At 39.1% G+C, this 20,275-nt stretch overlaps 1 protein-coding gene across 3 annotated transcripts in view; it reads left to right on the plus strand.

Annotated features, from left to right (window-relative positions):
- L3MBTL4 (L3MBTL histone methyl-lysine binding protein 4) overlaps positions 1 to 20,275 on the plus strand; it is a 598,737-nt gene that overhangs the window by 266,909 nt on the left and 311,553 nt on the right. For all 3 annotated transcript variants that reach the window (XM_007487689.3, XM_056823686.1, XM_056823687.1), the window contains one exon: positions 9,626 to 9,740. In XM_007487689.3, coding sequence (XP_007487751.1) covers positions 9,626 to 9,740 — 115 coding nt within the window. The remainder of the gene's footprint in view (positions 1 to 9,625; positions 9,741 to 20,275) is intronic.

Consider the following 20,275-nt stretch of genomic DNA (forward strand, 5'->3'; position numbering starts at 1 on the left):
GTGTGTGTGTGTGTATTACTGTACATACAATGTTATAAAATTTATATAATGTCATCAAATTTAAATTTATAAAATAAGATTGAGCTCATTTGGGGAGAGGGAAGAGGGTAGAAGCAACAGCAATAGCTGGAAGGATGAGGAAAGGCCTCTTGTGCTTTGTATAGAATAGAAGCAGATAGAGAACAGGAGTCTTAGCACAGGGAAGAATAGGGGATAGAATACTTAGGGAGACAGACATTAAGAGAAGTGGAATTAGGGATTTCTTAGAAGCCATGTGAAGGTGACTCAGTAGGACACTGATCCCTTGTTTAACAAATAAACTTAAAAAAATAAAAAGATTAAACTTTGATCTGACAGAGAAGCAAGAATGACTTAAGATCAGAAAGGCAGAGTTGGAAGGCACTGGGATTCAACCTCATCCCTAAGCAGGACTCTTTTCTACAGTACTGTTACATCTCTTCTATTTTCTATCCATTCATTATCTGTCAACTATTTCTGATGTTCTACTTAGTGGCCTGTCTGCCCAGCTGCCTCTCATCTCCCAGACTCTCAGTGAGTTAATTTTTTTAAATTAATTCCTTTAAGTTCCCAGATTTGTCTCTCTTTCCCTTCCCACCCTATACTAGAGAAGGCATCATATATATGTATATATTATACCATATATGTTTCTGTTTATCATTTCTTTCTCTGACGGTAGACATTCACAGTTTTTCTTTAAACAATATTTGTTTGCTGTTTATATTGCCCTCTTGGTTCTATTCTTTTGCTTTTTATAATTTCATGTAGATCTTTCTGTGTATTTAAAAAATTAACCTGCTCATCATTTTTTACAGTGTAATAGTATTCCAACACAATCATAGGCTACAACTTGTTTAGTTGTTCCCCAGTCAGTGGCCAATCTCTCAATTTTTTGTTCTTTACCACCAGAAAGAGAGCTGCTGCTATATAAGTTTTAGGAAATACAGGGTTTTCTACCTTTTTCCTTAGTCGTCTTGGGAAACAGACCTAATAAGTACTATTTCTGGATCAAAGGGTATACATCATTTTATAACTCTTTGGACAGAATTAATGTTGATAAAGTCTGAGTGGTAATTCATAAAGATTTTGTACAAACATTCCTCCTCTCATCCTGCTGGCTTATCACTGATCATCATTGATCATCCATGTTGTAACTACTGAGTCATAGGGAAAGAGGTGATTTGAATCTGATCCAGATGAAGAATTTGAATCCAGCAGGTGTCATAGTGACCTTGTTAAATTAAATTCTACTTATTTGTAGAAGAAAATTAACTTCACACCAACTCAATTAAAATTAATTAAATTTAAAGCAATTTAAATGCTCTATAGCCCCTTTTAAAAAATTGAACAACTACATTTATGGCTTTGAGCTATACAAATGTATTACTAATGGTAATGATTAATCTTTCTGGTACTTAAGTAGTATTTTATATTTTCAAATGATTTTTAAAATGTTGATTAATACACAAAATCTATATAATATCTGAAAGCATAATCTATCAAAAGATATTAAGCTGATCCAATAAAGGTTATAAATGATCCGGTCAATGTGCAGCAAATCAAGGCTAAAAGAAGACGAAAGATATAAATCACAGAATGGCAGAAGGTTCAAGCTGAGACTCAGTGATTCTCTTGGCCATATCCTTTATTGTAGAGTTAAGGAAACCAAGGCCCAGAGAAGGAAAGAAACTTGCTCAAAGGCCCACAGCAAAGGATTATTAGAACTTCAATTTAAATCCAGATCTTCTGAGGTTCAGGGTTTGTTTTCTTTTTATCTGCATAGAATAGTAATTTATTGTCACTACCCATTAGACTAATTTGGGGTTTTCTTTTGAAGTGACACTGGAATGGTTTGCTGTTTCCTTCTCCAATTTTTTTTTTACTGTTGAGGAAACTGAGGCAGAATGGTTGACTGCCCAGGATTACATAGGCAATAGGTGTCTGAGGCCAGGTTTGAACTCAAGAAGGTAAGTCTTCTTGATTCCAAGTCTGCCACTCTATCCTCTGCACTTCTTAGATGCTCAAAGAAACACACTTAAGCATAATTGACAAAACAGAGATGAATAGCAGGAATGATCTCCAACAAAGCAATAATTATCTTTCCACTGTGACACAGTAATGGCTTATTGATACAGAATGTTACATATATTTTCAGATGTGGACAATGTGTTAATTGTTTTGCTTGACTATATTTGTTTCTGAGGAAAACTTTTGTCCTTTTTTTTTGGGTGGGGGAGAAATGAAAGGGAGTTGGAAGGATTGATAATGCTGTCTTCTCCCTTCTCTCTCGAAAGGAAAAAAGGAATGTCAGCAAAATTGTTGGAATCTAGACAGAAGAGAAGAGAAGGAAGTTGAAAAGGAGACACAGATGACCAGAGATAAATTGATATTACTTTTCCAATTTAATATGTATTTTAAATTGTATATAATAGATATACATAGTGTCAATCTACAATACTCTTTCTGTTTTTATTTATGGAAATGTTCAAGGATATTGGTATTTATCAAATTCATAATAAAAGAAAGACAATTTTTAAAAAGTACACCAGTGCCCTTCCCAATTTGTCTCTAGTGAATGAATTCTTTTTTTTTTTTTAACTCTTACCTTCCATCTTGGAATCAATACTGTGTATTGGTTCCAAGGCAGGAGAGTGGTAAGGGCTAGGCAATGGGGGTCAAGTGACTAGCCCAGGGTCACATAGCTGGGAAGTGTCTGAGGTCAGATTTGAACCTAGGACCTCCCATCTCTAGGCCTGGCTCTCAATGCACTGAGCTACCTAGCTACCCCCTAGTGAATGAATTCTTAACCTTCTGTATGCCAAAAACTATTTTGCTGGTCTCATTCAGGCTATATAGGCCCCTTCCTAGATTAATGTTTTTAAATTATTGAAGGAATTGCAGGATTTAAATTAGAGGTTAATGAAAATAAAGATGTATTTATCCCCCGTCTGAGTTCATAATCCCCCTGAGATCTAGGTTAAGAACACTGAATCTTATGGAAGTGTAACTAGTAACACCATCCAGTTAGTTCAATTTTCACATTGACTCCCAGGTTTTGTCATAATTTCTGAGGAATATTCTTTTTTTCCATTTGAATTAATTTATTTAGTCAATTTAGAAGATTATTCCTTGTTTACAATAATCACATTATTTCCCTCCGTCCCCTCCACCTACCCTTCCCACTGCTGACACGCAATTTCCTTGGGTATTACTTGTGTCCTTGATCAGAACTTATTTCCTTGTTGGTATTTACATTAGGATCTTCCTTTAGATTCTACATCCCCAACCATATCCCCCTAAACACTTATATTCAAGCAGTTGTTTTTCTTCAGTGATTTTACTCCCACAGTGTTTCCTCTGAATGTGGTTAGTGTACTTTCTTGTAGATCCCTCCAGGTTGTTCAGGGACATTACACTGCCACTAATGGAGAAGTCCATTACGTTCAATTATACCACAGTGTGTCAGTCTCTGTGTACAATGTTCTCCTGGTTCTGCTCCTCTCACTCTGCATCACTTCCTGGAGGTCATTCCAGTTCCCATGGAATTCCTCCACCTTATTATTCCTTTGAGCACAATAGTATTCCATCACCAACAGATACCACAATTTGTTCAGCCATTCCCCAATTGAAGGGCATCCCCTCATTTTCCAAATTTTTTGCCACCACAAAGAGCACAGCTACAAATATTCTTGTACATGTATTTTTCCTTATTATCTCTTTGGGTTACAATCTCAGAAGTGCTATGGCTGGATCAAAGGGCAAACAGTCTTTTAACACCCTTTCGGCATAGTTCCAAATTGCCCTCCAGGATGGTTGGATCAATTCACAACTCCACCAGCAATGAATTAATGTCCCAACTTTGCCACACCACCTTCAGCATTCATTACTTTCCTTTGCTGTCATGTTAGCCAATCTGCTAGGTGTGAATTGATAGTTCAGAGTTGTTTTGATTTGCATTTCTCTGATTACAAGAGATTTTGAACACATTTTCATGTCCTTATTAATAGTTTTGATTTCGTTAACTAAAAGTTGCCTATTCATGTTCCTTGCCCATATATCAATTAGAGAATGGCTTGATTTTTTGTACAATTGGTTTACCTCTTTAAAAATTTGAGTAATTAGATCTTTATCAGAAATTTTTGTAATGAATATTGTTTCCCAATTTGTTGCTTCCCTTCTAATTTTGGATGCATTAGTTTTGTTTGTACAAAAAATTTTGAATTTGATGTAATCAAAATTATTGATTTTATACTTTGTGATTTTTTTCTAGCTTGTTTGATTTTAAAGTCTTTCCTTTCCCAAAGATCTGACAAGTTTTCTATTCTGTGTTCACCTAATTTGCTTATAGTTTCCTTCTTTATATTCAGATCATTCACCCATTCTGAGTTTACCTTGGTGAAGGGTGTGAGATGTTGATCCAAAGTTAATCTCTCCCATACTGTCTTCCAGTTTTCCCATCAGTTTTTATCAAATAGTGGGTTTTGGTCCCCAAAACTGGGATAGTTGGACTTATCATAGACTGTCTTGTTGAGGTCATTTACCCCAAGTCTATTCCTCTGATCCTCCTTTCTGTCTCTTAGCCAGTACCAAAATGTTTTGACAACCACTTCTTTATAGTATAGTTTGAGATCTGGGACTGCAAATCCTCCTTCCTTCACATTTTTTTTCATGATTTCCCTGGATATCCTTGATCGTTTCTTCTTCCAAATAAACTTTGTTATGTTTTTTTCTATTTCAGTTAAAAAGTTTTTTGGTACTTCAATGGGTATGGCACTAAATAAGTAAATTAATTTGGGTAGGATTGTCATTTTTATTATGTTAGCTCATCCTAGCCATGAGCAATCAATGTTTTTCCAATTTTTTAGATCTAGTTTTAATTGTGTGGAGAGTGTTTTATAGTTGTGTTCATATAATCCCTGTGTTTGTCTCGGCAGATATACTCCTAAGTATTTTATATTGCCTAGGGCGATTTTAAATGGAATTTCTCTTTCTAATTCTTGCTGCTGAAACGTGTTGGAGATATATAGAAAATCTGATGACTTATGTGGGTTTATTTTGTATCCTGCAACTTTGCTAAAGTTGTTGGTTATTTCCACTAGCTTTTTGGTTGATTCACTAGGATTCTTTTAAGTAGACTATCATATCATCAGCAAAGAGTGATGGCTTGGTCTCCTCATTGCCTATTTTAATCTTCAATTTCTTTTTCTTCTCTAATCACTACAGCTAGTGTTTCTAGTGCAATGTTAAATAATAGCGGCGATAAAGGGCAACCTTGTTTCACTCCTGATCTTATTGGGAAGGCTTCTAGTTTATCCCCATTGCAGATGATGTTTGCTGATGGTTTTAGAGATATACTGTTTATTATTTTTAGGAAAAGCCCTTCTATTCCTATGCTTTATAGTGTTTTCAATAGGAATGAGTGTTATATTTTGTCAAAGGCTTTTTCTGCATCTATTGAGATAATGGTGTGATTTTTGTTGGTTTGCTTGTTAATATGGTCAATTATGTAGATCCTAATACTGAACCATCCTTGCATTCCTGGTATGATTCCTACCTGGTCATAGTGAATAACACTTGTGATGACTTGCTAGAGTCTTTTTGCTAGTATCCTGTTTAAGATTTTGAATCTGTATTCATTAAGGAGATTGTTCTATAGTTTTCTTTCTCTGTTTTTGGCCTGCCTGGCTTTGGGATCAGTACCATATTTATCTAGTTCAGATAGAGGAAGGTTCAAGTCTCCCACTAGTATAGTTTTTCTGTTAATTTCATCCTTGAGCTCCACTAGTTTCTCCTTTATAAATTTGGATGCTATGCCATTTGGTTCATACATGTTGAATACTGATATTTCCTCATTGTCTATACTGCCTTTTATCAGGATGTAATTACCTTTCCTATCTCTTTTAACTAGATTTATTTTTACTTTGGCTTTGTCAGGTATCATGATTTTGACTCCTGCCTTCTTTTTATCAGTTGATGCCTAATAGATTTGGCTTCACTACTTTCACCCAATGTGTATCTACCTTCCTCATGTGTGTTGCTTGTAGTCAGCATATGGTAGTGTTTTGGATTCTAATCCACTCGGTTATTCGCTTGCGTTTTATGGGTGAGTTCATTCCATTCACGTTCAGAGTTATGATTACTAGCTGTGTATTTCCCAGCATTTTGATTTCTCTTCCTAGTCCTGCCTTTTCTTCTTTCACTATTTCCTTCTACACCTATGTTCGTTTTTAGTTAATCCCCCTAGTTCCCACTCTTATTTTACTTTTCTTTATAACCCCCTCTCTTCTTATTCCCCCCTTATTTTCTTTGCATTCTTTTTAAAACTACCCCCCAGACTCTCCCTCCCTTGTACTGCTTCCCTCCCCACCAATCCTTTTGTTACCCTTCTACTCCCCTATAGGGCACAAATCTATTCTCTGTCCCAATGGATCGGATTGTTCGTCCCTCTTTGGGTCAATTTCAATGCACGTACAAGTTGAGTATTTCCCATCTCCAGCTTCTTTACACTTCCAGTGTATTGATATTCTCCCCCCTCCCTCCATTAGCTTCTTTATGCTTTTGTTTCTTTCCCCATTTCTTTTAGTATTAACCTTTTTTTTTTTTAGCACTAGTTTTACATTCTTTTCCCAATTGTCTTCAGCCTCTCTTAATTGTGTTTTGAGTTGCATTTTTAGTTCTTCCAAAGTCTATATCCAATTCCCTGGGATTTCTGTTTTAATGCTTGATGATCCCTCCTCCTCTGTTCTGTTTGCTCTTTGTTCATTGCCTGTATAGATGCTGCCTATTGTAATTTCTTTTTTCTCTTTTTGTTGTTTGCTCATATTTACCCCTTCCTTACTCCCTGCAGTTGTCTGTTCTCTTTCTCCTCTCTCTCTCTCTCTCTCTTTTTTTTTTTGGTTTTGAGATTTTCTGTCACTCTCCCCTGTTGGAGCTTTGTCAGGAGATCTCTTGGTGTAGTCTGTGGGGGAAGGGTGTTAGAGCTTGAGGTTTCCTGTCCTCAGGAGGCTTTTGATTGGATTAAAGTACAGCCATTTATGGGGTAGGGGTGTTGGAGCTTGTGCTTCCCTGACCTCTGAAGTGTTTTGATGGGATTAAGTTCAGATGGGTTGGGCTGAATGTGCTCTGAGGCCAAAACCACTTGGAAGGCTAGAGCAATATGGAGGGTCTCTGCCCCTGTGACCAGGCTGCCCGATCTATACTCCCTCTTCAGCACCTTCCCCACCACCTGTGTTCGATGATCTGGGCCTGGCAAAGCCCTCCTCATAAGGAACACCCTTCCGGCCCAGCACCTTTGCCTGCCCAGAGGTTCCAGCTGCCGCTGGAGGCTTAGTGCTCTAGGTTGGGGGGGGGGGAGGCTTCCTGGGACCTTCCTTCTTCCTTTCCCTTAAATCTGAGTACTCTCGAATTCTGGCTTTTGGGGGGTCATACCTTTTGAATTGAGTCCAGCAGAAGGGTTCCTTGTCTCTGTCTTGTTGTTAGGTTTGATTTTTTCAGTCCACCAGAAGCATTTAGTTTGTAACTGGTAAGGAAGGGTATTCAAAGGTCTGAACTTTTGCAGCCTTTATGCTGCCAACTTGACTCCACCACTCTGAGGAATATTCTAAATGCTGTATGAAATATCACCTGTCCTCTCTTTTATTTTAGAGTCCTACAAAACTCAGTGTCAGTCTAGCTGGACCTTCCTATACAGTGGCTTGGCTCAAAGACTTGTACTTGGATCTGTGTTTTTGAATATTTTTATCAATGACTTGCTAGCTAGCCTCTTCACCAGTTTTAAAGATGGCACCAATCTGGGAGGGATAGCTAATAAAGTGGGTGAAAGAGTCATGATCCATGGGGATCTAGGCATTATAAGGGACTAAGAAAAATCCAATAAGGTTAAACTCAGTAGGGATAAATTTAAAATCTTATACTTTGGTTTTAATAAAATCAACCTCACAGTATAAGACATGGCTAAACATAAATTTTTCTGACAAAGAGCAATGAGTTTTAGTGGATGACAAGGCCACTATAATTCATCAGCGTGACCAAAAAAGTAATCTGTCTGTGCCTGTATTAAGACGAGAATGTCTTCCAAGAATAGAGAAGTAATAGGCACACTTGTCTTAGCTCTAGTATTGTGTGCAGTTCTGGGTAACACAGTTTATGAAGGTCTTTGATAAGCTTGAAAAGCATTAAAAGGAGAATGAGGGGATGATGAAAGGCCTTGAGTCCTTAGCATAGGAAGATACTTTGGAAATATTTAGCCTGGGAAAAAGAATAGTTGGGGAGGTATGATAGCTGTTTTCTGATATTTGAAAGCCCATCAAGTAAGAATGGGGTTAAATTTGTTCTGTCTGCCCCTAGAGGGAAGAACCAGTAGCAAGAGATAGAGACTGCAAAGAGTGAAATTTAGACTTGATATCAGGAAAACCTTGTGAACAATTAAAGTTACAAAAAAAATGGAATGAGTTATATCAAGTGATTAGTTTCTTTTGATTTTAAAGTCTTAAATTGGAAGCTGGTTGTACATTTATTATTATATTAGAGTGAGGATTCTTCTGTAAGTTGTACTAGATGATTGCTCAGGTACTTTCCAACTTCCTCAGGTTCCACCTTTTAGAAAGCTGTAATTGTTAGGAAGTTACCCTCACTCCCACACCCCAACCTGCACATATAGTAAATATAAATCGCTAGGTATATAAATTCCATCTACTCTTCCTGATTCTGCTCAAGTTTTAAACCATTGCCATATCACAGCACAGTGCCTCATATGTTTAAAGGCAGAAATCTTCTAACATTGCGACCTTTCCCTAAATGTGGGGTCTAAGACCAGACAGGACACTCCATATGTATTTTCATCCTAGTAGCTATAGCAGAACATCATTCTCCTTTTTTTGACTGTTTTAATTCTGTTCATTCAACTGATGATGGTGACATTTGGATTTTTTTTGGTTATCAACTCATACTGTTTACTTGTATGGAGAGCTTTCCTAAGAAATGCTGATTACCCATTTCTCCCCCATGTTTTATATGTGCAAGTATTTATTTTTTAAACTCGAGTAAATATAGGATTTTAATTGACCCAACTATTATTTTTTTACACTTATAGAAGCCACACATTGTTATATGTTAACCTGTTGTGATAATTATGACACATACTTTCTTCTGGGTACTGAAAAGACTCCTAAGGTTTACCAAAGCCTAAACTGAAGAGAAAACACTGTGTGAAAAGATAAGACCAGAATGAGAAAGAAAAATACTCAAAGAGATGGTGAAGCCCTAGATGGGAATAAAAAATGTTTTGCTTTATCACTGATTTTGATTTTATAAGAAAGAATGATATGAGAAGTCAATAGCTAGTTAAAGAGATAGTAGGACAATGGTATTTGATTTCTATGAAAATTCCATCCACATCTGAATCTATTCATAGAAAAAACAAAAACATAGTTCAATGTATTGCTGTGTTTTTTAAAAGTTTGAATTTTTTATTCCCTTTGATCACAGAGAATATTTTTGAAAGTTTTCTACTCCTGGCATGTTAATTTCTGGTTAATACATTTTTTTCACAGATACTTGGATGCATAAGTACCAAAAAGCTGATTATTCAAAATATATGTTTTGACAGGTCCACTTTGATGGCTGGAGCCACAAGTATGACTATTGGATGGATGTTGATAGCCCTGATATTCACCCAATAGGATGGTGCAATATGACAGGTCACCCACTAGAAGTGCCATATCGTAAGTACAGTTTTTTTCATTTTATTTCATTGCCTTGTATGTCTTTGAGCCTTAAGGTTAACTTTTTTTCATATTTCAAATAGCCAGTTATTCAATAGATTAAAAAGTAGAGGGTCACTAATAAATAATAAACATAAATGATTAGTTATATATAACACATTAGGGTATTCAGAATGGATTTTTGATAGTATTACCCAAATTTGATGCTATTTTTTAAGAGTGGAAAAAGCAAATTAATGTCCATCTTTTATGTGAAGGTCTCATCTTTGTCAATATAGTATGTTGTATTATATCTTTGAAACAAATTTGTATAATATACATGTTTGTGGAGTGTGTAAACATTAGGGGATTCAGAACTGGGTATTCATTGTCTTTCTATCTAGACCATTGGCTAGCACTTTGCCTCTCATATAGTTTACTGATAAATATTTGAATGAAAAATTAACAAATGCATGAATGAGCATATTTAATCCTCAGGGATGTAGACTTTGTACATATTCTGCTGTAGAATTTTTTTTTTTCAGAAGGTATCTGCAGAACATATTTGTGTACAATGGCTAACAATTCTTAATTTTTTATTTTTATTTTTTGATCTCCATTGAGAGTTTATTTCTCCAATCTGAAAAGGTTAACTACCCAGGCAATTTTAAACCTGCATCCTGGGCCTCTAGAGTTTGTGATAACAAACCAAAGAGACTTGGTTGCAGCAAAGTGCAAGAGGGAAGGAATGGAAGGGGGCAGTCTATGCACTGGGTCCTGTGATAGAGATATGAAGAGAGAGAGTTTTTGCAGGACTTGTGCACCAAGATGCACGGCTGGAGATCTAGCTCTAGATATCTGTCAAGAGAAGATTCCAATGGAATGTCCCCAGGAGGGGCAACTGGGGACTTGGACTGGCCACTCTGAGAAGAAAAACGGGGCTTTTGGACGTTGTCTCTGACTGGGAGACACTTTCTCTCCCTGGAGGTTTGAAGCTGTCTGAAAGACTTTTGTGAGGCTGATTTGGTTTTTGGGAGACCAGCCAGACTGAATTTGTGAAGAAGAAAGAAGATTTTGAAAGGGCTGCTGTCCTCCATCTTCCTAACTGTCTATGAGTCACACTTGACACTCCCCAAACCCTCAATTTTATCTCATTTAGAATAGGGAAATTCCTCATCCCTCTTACCTCAGTTTCCCATCCTGTTATTCCAATCAACCTCTTGACTGAGAAAGCAACTAGAGTATCATTATAGTTCAACTTAGGAGGGAGGGAAGGAGCCAAAGGCTTCAAGAAGATCTGGGAGGTGAGGGAGGCAAAAGGGAGAGGATGCTTAAGGGAAGGAGTGAGGGAGGAAGTGGGTTAGGAAATAGATTGATCCATCAGCAATCAGTAGGGATCAATAGGCAAACCCCAGAGTAAACCCCAGGACAGTCCCTTATAAGCAGTGTCCCCTGTGTGTGACATCTCTGTGTGGCAGCATCCCTCATCATTTCTGTTCTATCTCCATTATCAATAAGCAGTTTCAGGTTCTTATAGGCAGCCCTCTCTAGTCACATCCAGAGAACAACAGTCATTGCTGCAGAAACAGTTTCCCCTGTTTATCCTCTCTAGTTCAACAAGTAATAAATAGTTCCAGTCAGTCACCATTTTATTACAGTCCCATGTCTGCCTTGGCGAGGCCTTATGGTGTGATGATGTGTCCTGCCTGGTGATGGTGGCTCCAGATTCCAAAGGAGAGAGCAGGGCTGGCTCAACAGGGCCCCAGGTTGGCATAAATCAAGTCAGTTCCTGCTAGCAAGTCAAGTTCAAGATTCTAAGGCAGGTAGGTGCTGGGGGCTCTAGCCAGGACCAAGGGAGGCTCAATCATTGGCTTTGTTCAATAGGCCTCGAGACTCCCCAGGAAGGAGGGCTGCCTTGACCCCAAAGAAGTGACCAAACCTCCTCAGCCAGTGAAGAAACCCCAGCTTTTTGGAGTGAGAGGGTAGGGTACACTGAGAGGAAACAGGTTAGATATTTGGCAGTTTGACTCTCACTGGCTAGGAGCTGTTCCTGGAGTCTGGGAAAGGGAGTAGGGGCTGAGCCCCAGGGCAAGCTACACAGACAGACTGGAAACTGCTGTCATTATTGAAGGCCTTGGGAAGATGGGAAGATTTGTAAGCAATAATAAAACCTGGGTGTACTGAGACTGGTTTGTGTGTTGTGAGTAGGGGTGCAAGTGGAGGGGGGCTTGCTACCTGTTAAAAATGCAAGAGAAAATTATCTGGATCTTTTATTCTGGAACCTCATAATCAAAGGGCCCAATTTTTTTATGTGGATGATTCCATTGATTTTGGTTGGCTTGTCATAACTAGTAACTAGTAACTAGTTGTCATAGCTAGTAACTCAGTTCAGATACACATAAGCATTCTTTGTTCATTGCTCTAATTGTTCATTACTCTGATTTGTGAGGTGAAACACTGGCTTATAATCTGTTAATTAGATTGTCTTCTATTAAGCCTAAACCAGAGTGACTTTCTTATACTCTACAACTATTGCAAGCAGCTGTATCTCAGAGAGAATCCCCTTACTTGTCTCCCTCCCTCCTTTCCTTAGAATCAATACTTGTATTGGTTCCAAGGCAGAAGGGCAACAAGATCTAGGCAATTAGAGTTAAGCAACTTGTCCAGGGTCACCCAGCCAAGAAGTGTCTGAGGCCCTATTTGAAACCAGGACCTCCCAACTCTAGACCTGGTGTTCTATCCATTGAGATACCCAGTTGTCCTTTGTAAAATCCTCTTGTCTGTCTTAAAAGGTTCCTCTTGTAGTCAAACATATTTTCCAAATATAAATGATAAAATGGGTATTGAAGGAAATATGTGACTTGATAGCTTTTTATAATCATTTTAATACATAAATATGTGGGCAAGAAAAAAAAAAAAGTAGAGAGTTAAATTTTTACTATAGGCCATCAAAGTCTTTTAAGGAAAAATGAGGAAATATTACAAGATTACAGTTATGTGTATTATAGATGGTAATTTTAATTAAAATGCTGAAAAACTTTGTCAGGATTTAATTCCTGTGGCTTAGTTCCTTCCTGCCTTCCTGCTTCTTTCTTTCTTTCTTTCTTTCTTTCTTTCTTTCTTTCTTTCTTTCTTTCTTTTCTTTCTTTCTTTTCTTTCTTTCTTTCTTTCTTTCTTTCCTTCCTTCCTTCCTTCCTTCCTTCCTTCCTTCCTTCCTTCCTTCCTTCCTTCCTTCCTTCCTTCCTCCTTCCTTCCTTCCTTCCTTCCTTCCTTCCTTCCTTTCCTTCCTTCCTTCCTTCCTTCCTTCCTTCCTTCCTTCCTTCCTTCCTTCCTTCCTTCCTTCCTTCCTTCCTTCCTTCCTTCCTTCCTTCCTTCTTTCTTCTTCCTTCCTTCCTTCCCTTCCTTCCTTCTTCCTTCCTTCCTTCCTTCCTCTCCTTCCTTCCTTCCTTCCTTCCTTCCTTCCTTCCTTCCTTCCTTCCTTCCTTTCTTTTCTTCTTCCTTCCTTCCTTCCTTCCCTTCCTTCCTTCCTTCCTTCCTTCCTTCCTTCCTTCCTTCCTTCCTTCTCCTTCCTTCCTTCCTTCCTCCCTTCCTTCCTTCCTCCCTCCCTCCCTCCCTCCCTCCCTCCCTCCCTCCCTCTCTCTCTCTCTCTCTCTCTCTCTCTCTCTCTCTCTCTCTCTCTCTCTCTCTCTCTCTCTCTCTCTCTCTCTCTCTCTCTCCCTCCCTCCCTCCCTCCCTCCCTCCCTCCCTCCCTCCCTCTCTCCCTCTCTCCATATTTGAACCATCTCCACACCTGGCTTTCTATCCACTGAGCCTCTTGCCTGCCCCACCTTGTGCCTTTTAAAAAACTTGTAGAATCAGAAGACTTGTGTTTGAGTCTAAATTCTGGGGTTAGTTGAGTGATCTTAGATGACTTAATTAAACTCTCTCAGTCTTTCTTTTCTAATCATTGAAATATTGTCTTCCAGGGTAGTAAGAAGGAAAGGAATTTGTGGACCTTAAAGTACTCCTCATTAATGGAACTATTGTTGTTGCTTCAAAATGGGGGTAGAGCTCATGTTTTCTACCTAATGGGATTGTTCTATGAATTCAATATCATTATTTTATTGTATTTATTATGCTGCTCTTTTTGGAGTGCTTGCTATCAAATATGTTTATTATTCCTCCCGGGTACATGTCTTGTACAAATCTGAGAAACATTCCAGTTTTGCCTTTGTCCAAACCACTGATGAATATCAGGTCAAGGACTCTGTTTCCCAATAAAACCGCTTATTAAGGGAGCCAAGAAACATGGGCCCAGGTCAGATTACAAAATCTGTCCCCTGGTTCACAGTGAGGATCTGATTATTTGTGGAAAGAGTTTCCTGCAGATCCCTGTGCATTGCTTTCTCACTGCTCAGGGAGGCTTTGAAGCTTCTTTTAAATTCAGTGCAAGATAATCACCATCTCTGATTCAGCCACCCACATTATTCTGAGAACAGCCAGCAATCTTGGATCCATACTCTGGATACAAGTGTGCCCCCATTTGGGTGGTGAAAGGTCATTGTGATGGATCCCTGGCTTTTTTCTGTTATATTCTGCTCCCTCAGAATATTCAGGACCATGGGCTCTTTGGGAGTTGATATTTTCCTCAGTGAAGAAAATTTTTTTTTTGCATAGGGTAATCATCCTCTCTCCCACGAGTTTGATTTTTAGGTGTATTGGAGATACTGTAGCTTCTGAGGGTCCAGTTGTTCTAGGACAGCAGCTCACACTTCTGCCACAGGTTTGGCCTCCTGTAATGCTCTTAGCTCCCAGCAGGTTTTGACCTTCTATGGCAGTGATGGCAAACCTATGGCTCGGGTGCCAATGATGGCATGCAGTGCTCTCTCTGTGGGCATGCAGTCATCCTCTCTGCCCCCCGTCCCCCATCATTTCTAGAAAGGCAGAGGGACTAGGTGGAGCTGTTCTCCTCCCCCTCTTAAAAGTGCCTGATGACATTTTTTTCATGTCCCTGCCCCTCTGCCCAGCAGCCAATGGGAGCTCATGGGTGGCTGACAGGCAGCAGAACTGGAAAGGAGCAGAGCACATTCAGGCCACTCCCGTCCCCCTTTCTATACTCATTGAGGACATTCCTCACTTCCCCCACCCCTCCTCCCTGAAAAGCAGCTGAAAAGGAGGGCTTACGTTTCTCAGGTGGGGTTAGGGGAGGGCAGGGTATACCCTACATATCTGTGGGGGAGTATGGTAGTCAAGGGGGGGGGGTTGGAGGCAGGGCCAGTACTCCATCTGTAAAAGGTTTACCATCACTGCCCTATGGTGGAATTGCTTTTTGCTTTTGCTATTGCAGAATGTGTAGAACCAAAATGTATGGGGTGCTGCCACCAGGGCTAGGGGAGTCTCTACTGCCCTAGCTGATATAGCTGGCCAAGTATCTGCCCTTAACATCAGTCCAACCCATGTGTAGAAGAGTACTTTAAAAACTAAATTTTATTAATTACCATGGGTATTTATATCACTTATATTTCCCAAGTTCTCTCTCCTTTTACTCCCTACTAGAGAACCATCTTTAAAAAAAAAATCCTTACCTTCTGTTTTAGAATAGATACTGTATATTGGTTCCAACACAGAAGAGTGGTAAGGGGTAGGCAGAGGGGGGGATGAAGTGACTTGCCCAGGGTCACACAGCTGGGAAGTATGAGGCCACATTTGAACCCAGGACCTTTATTCTCTATCCCTCGCCTTGCTTAAGGACCCTCAGTGTGTAACTCTGTATCTGAGGCCAGATGTGAATTTATGTCTTGCTGACTCTAGGCCCAGTGCATTTATCCACTCACTGCCGATCAGCCTAGGAAACTCTCTCTTTTGACAGAATAAAAAGGAAAATGATAAATTGTTCAATAAAACCAGCATATGTCAAAAAACTTTGATATCCTCCACCAAGGCCACCTCGAGAGCCCCCACTTTTACAGTGTAGCAGGCTGGATGCTTTTCCCTGACACTTTCTTAGTCCTGAATTCTGCTGCTACATCTGCAGTGATTGGGCTCATCCTTTATGGAATACTCTAAAACTCCCAGCATGTAGTGAGCTTGTCCAAGCCTGGTGGAACTGACCCTAGGGGGCAGCAGGTGAACAGGGTGCCACAGCAGCCTCTCTGGCTCTCTGGATCCCTAGGATCTTGTGCCCTTCTGGCATTACCCTGGAGCCTTGGGAGTGTTATTTACATAGGTGAGGGAAGGTTTCACACCTCAAGCAAGAAGAAGAAATGCATTGTCTTTAGCTCCTATATTTGTGAAGGCCTGTGATCATCCTCACACAGGCCTGAGCCACAGAGGAGATCTGCATTTGTGGCGGTGGCCAGTGACGGGCTTGGTTTTCCTCCTCCTGGTACATCTTTGGTTATAGGATCCCCTCATCTTGCCCTGCTGTCTCCCTCCCTCATCTATTCTTCCAGGTCACCTTCTTGGGCTTCTCTTTGGGGGCTGCGACATTGGACAGAGAGAAAACAAAAGCTTTGCCTCAAGAAAAGCATGCAGACCTCTGTCTTTCAGGAGGTCTGTGTGTACCTCTTAGTGAGGGTGCGGTCTGGCATCTGGCTTTCAGCAGCAGTGTGCCCTAGAGAGGAGGGACACACTAATGCAATGATGACAGGAAGACCAGAGTTCAAATCCAGCCTCAGACAGGGACAAGCCAGGTGACCCTGGACCATACACTCACCCTGTTTCCCTTCAGTTTCCTTATCTGAAAAGCAAGTTGGAGAAGAAAATGGCAAAGCACTTTCCTATCCTTGTAAGAAACGTGGTCATGAAGAATCAGACCTGATCAGAGTGATTTTTCCCCCATTTTTTTGATCATTTTTAAAATTTGTATTTTTTATAAATATATTTCATTTTTACCACTTACATGTAATGACACATTTCCACATAAGTTTTCTAAAGTTATATGGTCCAAATTGTCTCCCTCTCTTCCCTCTCTCAGATCTTACAAGCTATTCCATCTGGGATATACATGTATTATCACATAAAACATAATTATATATTATTCATTTTTGTAAGAGAATACTCTTTTTAAAAAAATTTTAAACATTATTTTATTTGATCATTTCCAAACATTATTCACTGGAAAAAAAGATCATTTTCTTTTTCCCCCCCTTCCCCCTCCCACTCCCTTTCCCTCTCCCATAGCCTACGCACGATTCCACTGGTTATCACATGTGTTCTTGACTCGAACCCATTTCCCTGTTGTTGGTATATTTGCATTAGAGTGTTCATTTAGAGTCTCTCCTCAGTCATATCCCCTCCACCCCTGTAGTCAAGCAGTTGCTTTTCGTCGGTGTTTTTCCTCCCACAGTTTATCCTCTGCCTGTGGATAGTATTTTTTAGATGCCTGCAGATTGTTCAGGGACATTGCATTGCCACTAATGGAGAACTCAATCACCTTTGATTGTACCACAATGTATCAGTCTCTGTGTACAATGTTCTCCTGGTTCTGCTCCTCTCGCTCTGCATCACTTCCTGGAGGTTGTTCCAGTCTCCATGGAATTCCTCTACTTTATTATTCCTTTTAGCACAATAGTATTCCATCACCAACATATACCACAATTTGTTCAGCCATTCCCCAATTGATGGGCATCCCCTCGTTTTCCAATTTTTGGCCACCACAAAGAGTGCAGCTATGAATATTCTTTTTTTTTTTTAATTTTTTAATTTTTATTTGGTCATTTCCAAACATCATTCATTGGAAACAAAGATCATTTTATTTTCTTCCCACCCCCGCCCCCCACCTCTCCCACAGCCGATGTGCAATTCCACTGGGTATCACATGTGTTCTTGATTCAAACCCATTTCCATGTTGTTGGTATTTGCATTAGAGTGTTCATTTAGAGTCTGTCCTCAGTCATATCCCCTCCACCCCTGTAGTCAAGCAGTTGCTTTTCGTCGGTGTTTTTCCTCCCACAGTTTATCCTCTGCTTGTGGATAGTGTTTTTTAGATCCCGGCAGATTGTTTAGGGACATTGCATCGCCACTAATGGAGAAGTCCATCACCTTCGATTGTACCACAATGTATCAGTCTCTGTGTACAATGTTTTCCTGGTTCTGCTCCTCTCTCTCTGCATCACTTCCTGGAGATTGTTCCAGTCTCCATGGAATTCCTCCACTTTATTATTCCTTTTAGTACAATAGTATTCCATCACCAAAATATACCACAATTTGTTCAGCCATTCTCCAATTGAAGGGCATCCCCTCATTTTCCAATTTTTTGCCACCACAAAAAGTGCTGCTATGAATATTCTTGTACAAGTCTTTTTCCTTATTATCTCTTTGGGGTACAAACCCAGCAGTGCTATGTCTGGATCAAAGGGCAGAAAGTCTTTTATTGCCCTTTGGACATAGTTCCAAATTGCCCTCCAGAATGGTTGGATCAATTCACAACTCCACCAGCAATGAATTAGTGTCCCCACTTTGCCACATCCCCTCCAGCATTCATTACTTTCTATAGCTGTCATGTTAGCCAATCTGCTAGGTGTGAGGTGATACCTCAGAGTTGTTTTGATTTGCATCTCTCTGATTATAAGAGACGTAGAGCATTTTTTCATGTGCCTATTAATAGTTTTGATTTCTTTGGCTGAGAACTGCCTGTTCATGTCCCTTGCCCATTTATCAATTGGAGAATGGCTTGATTTTTTGTACAATTGATTTAGTTCTTTGTAAATCTGAGTAATTAAACCTTTGTCAGAGGTTTTCATGAAGATTGTTTCCCAATTTGTTGCTACCCTTCTGATTTTGGTTACATTGGTTTTGTTTGTACAAAAACTTTTTAATTTAATGTATTCCAGATTATTTATTTTGCATTTTGTAACTCTTTCTAATTCTTGCTTGGTTTTGAAGTCTTTCCCTTCCCAAAGGTCTGACATGTATACTATTCTGTGTTCGCCTAATTTTCTTATAGTTTCCTTCTTTATGTTCAAGTCATTCACCCATTTTGAATTCATCTTAGTGTAGGGTGTGAGGTGTTGATCAAAACCTAATCTTTCCCACACTGTCCTCCAATTTTCCCAGCAATTTTTATGAAATAGTGGATTTTTGTCCCAAAAGCTGGGATCTTTGGGTTTGTCATATACTGTCTTGCTGAGGTTGCTTGCCCCTAGTCTATTCCACTGATCCTCCTTTCTGTCTCTTAGCTACTACCAAATTGTTTTGATGACCGCTGCTTCATAATATAGTCTGAGATCTGGGACTGCAAGACCCCCTTCCTTTCTATTTTTTTTTTCATGTTTCCCTGGATATCCTTGATGTTTTGTTCTTCCAAATGAACTTTGTTATGGTTTTTTCTAAATCAGTAAAAAAAAAATTTTGGAAGTTCCATGGGTATGGCACTAAATAGATAGATGAGTTTGGGTAGGATGGTCATTTTTTTATATTGGCTCTTCCTACCCATGAGCAGTTAATGTTCTTCCAATTGTTCAAGTCTAGTTTTAGTTGTGTGGAAAGTGTTTTGTAGTTGTGTTCATATAGATCCTATGTTTGTCTCAGGGGATAGATTCCTAAGGATTTTATTTTGTCTAAGGTGATTTTGAATGGGATTTCTCTTTCTAGTTCTTGCTGCTGAGCTGTGTTGGAGATATATAGAAATGCTGATGACTTATGTGGGTTTATTTTGTATCCTGCAACTTTGTTAAAGTTGTTGATTATTTCGATTAGCTTTTTGGTTGAATCTCTAGGATTCTTTAAGTAGACCATCATGTCATATGCAAAGAGTGATAACTTGGTCTCCTCCTTGCCTATTTTAATGCCTTCAATTTCTTTTTCTTCTCTAATTGCTATGGCTAGTGTTTCTAATACAATGTCAAATAATAGAGGTGATAATGGGCATCCTTATTTCACTCCTGATCTTAATGGGAATGGATTTAGTTTATCCCCATTGCAGATGATATTAGTTGATGGTTTTAGATATATACTGTTTATTATTTTTAGGAACGACCCTTCTATTCCTATGCTTTCTAGTGTTTTTAGTAGGAATGGGTGTTGTATTTTATCAAAGGCTTTTTCTGCATCTGTTGAGATAATCATGTGGTTCTTGTTGGTTTGCTAGTTGATGTGGTCAATTATGTGGATGGTTTTCCTCATATTGAACCAACCCTGCATCCCTGCTATGAATCCTACTTGATCATGGTGGATGACCCTTTTGATCACTTGCTGGAGTCTTTTTGCTAGTATCCTATTTAAGATTTTTGCATGTATATTCATTAGGGAGATTGGTCTATAATTTTCTTTCTCTGTTTTTGGCCTGCATGGCTTTGGCATTAGTACCATGTTTGTGTCATAAAAGGAGTTTGGTAGAACTCCCTCTTTGCTTATTATGTCAGATAGTTTGTATAGTATTGGAGTTAGCTGTTCTTTGAATTTTTGATAGAATTCACAGGTGAATCCATCAGGCCCTGGGGATTTTTTCTTAGGAAGTTCTTTGATGGCCTGTTGGATTTCTTTTTCTGATATGGGATTATTTAAGAAAACTATTTCTTCTTCTGTTAGTCTAGGCAATTTATATTTTTGTAAATATTCATCCATATCACCTAGGT

Source organism: Monodelphis domestica, chromosome 3, assembly GCF_027887165.1.
Source record: "Monodelphis domestica isolate mMonDom1 chromosome 3, mMonDom1.pri, whole genome shotgun sequence".
Classification (NCBI taxonomy): domain Eukaryota; kingdom Metazoa; phylum Chordata; class Mammalia; order Didelphimorphia; family Didelphidae; genus Monodelphis; species Monodelphis domestica.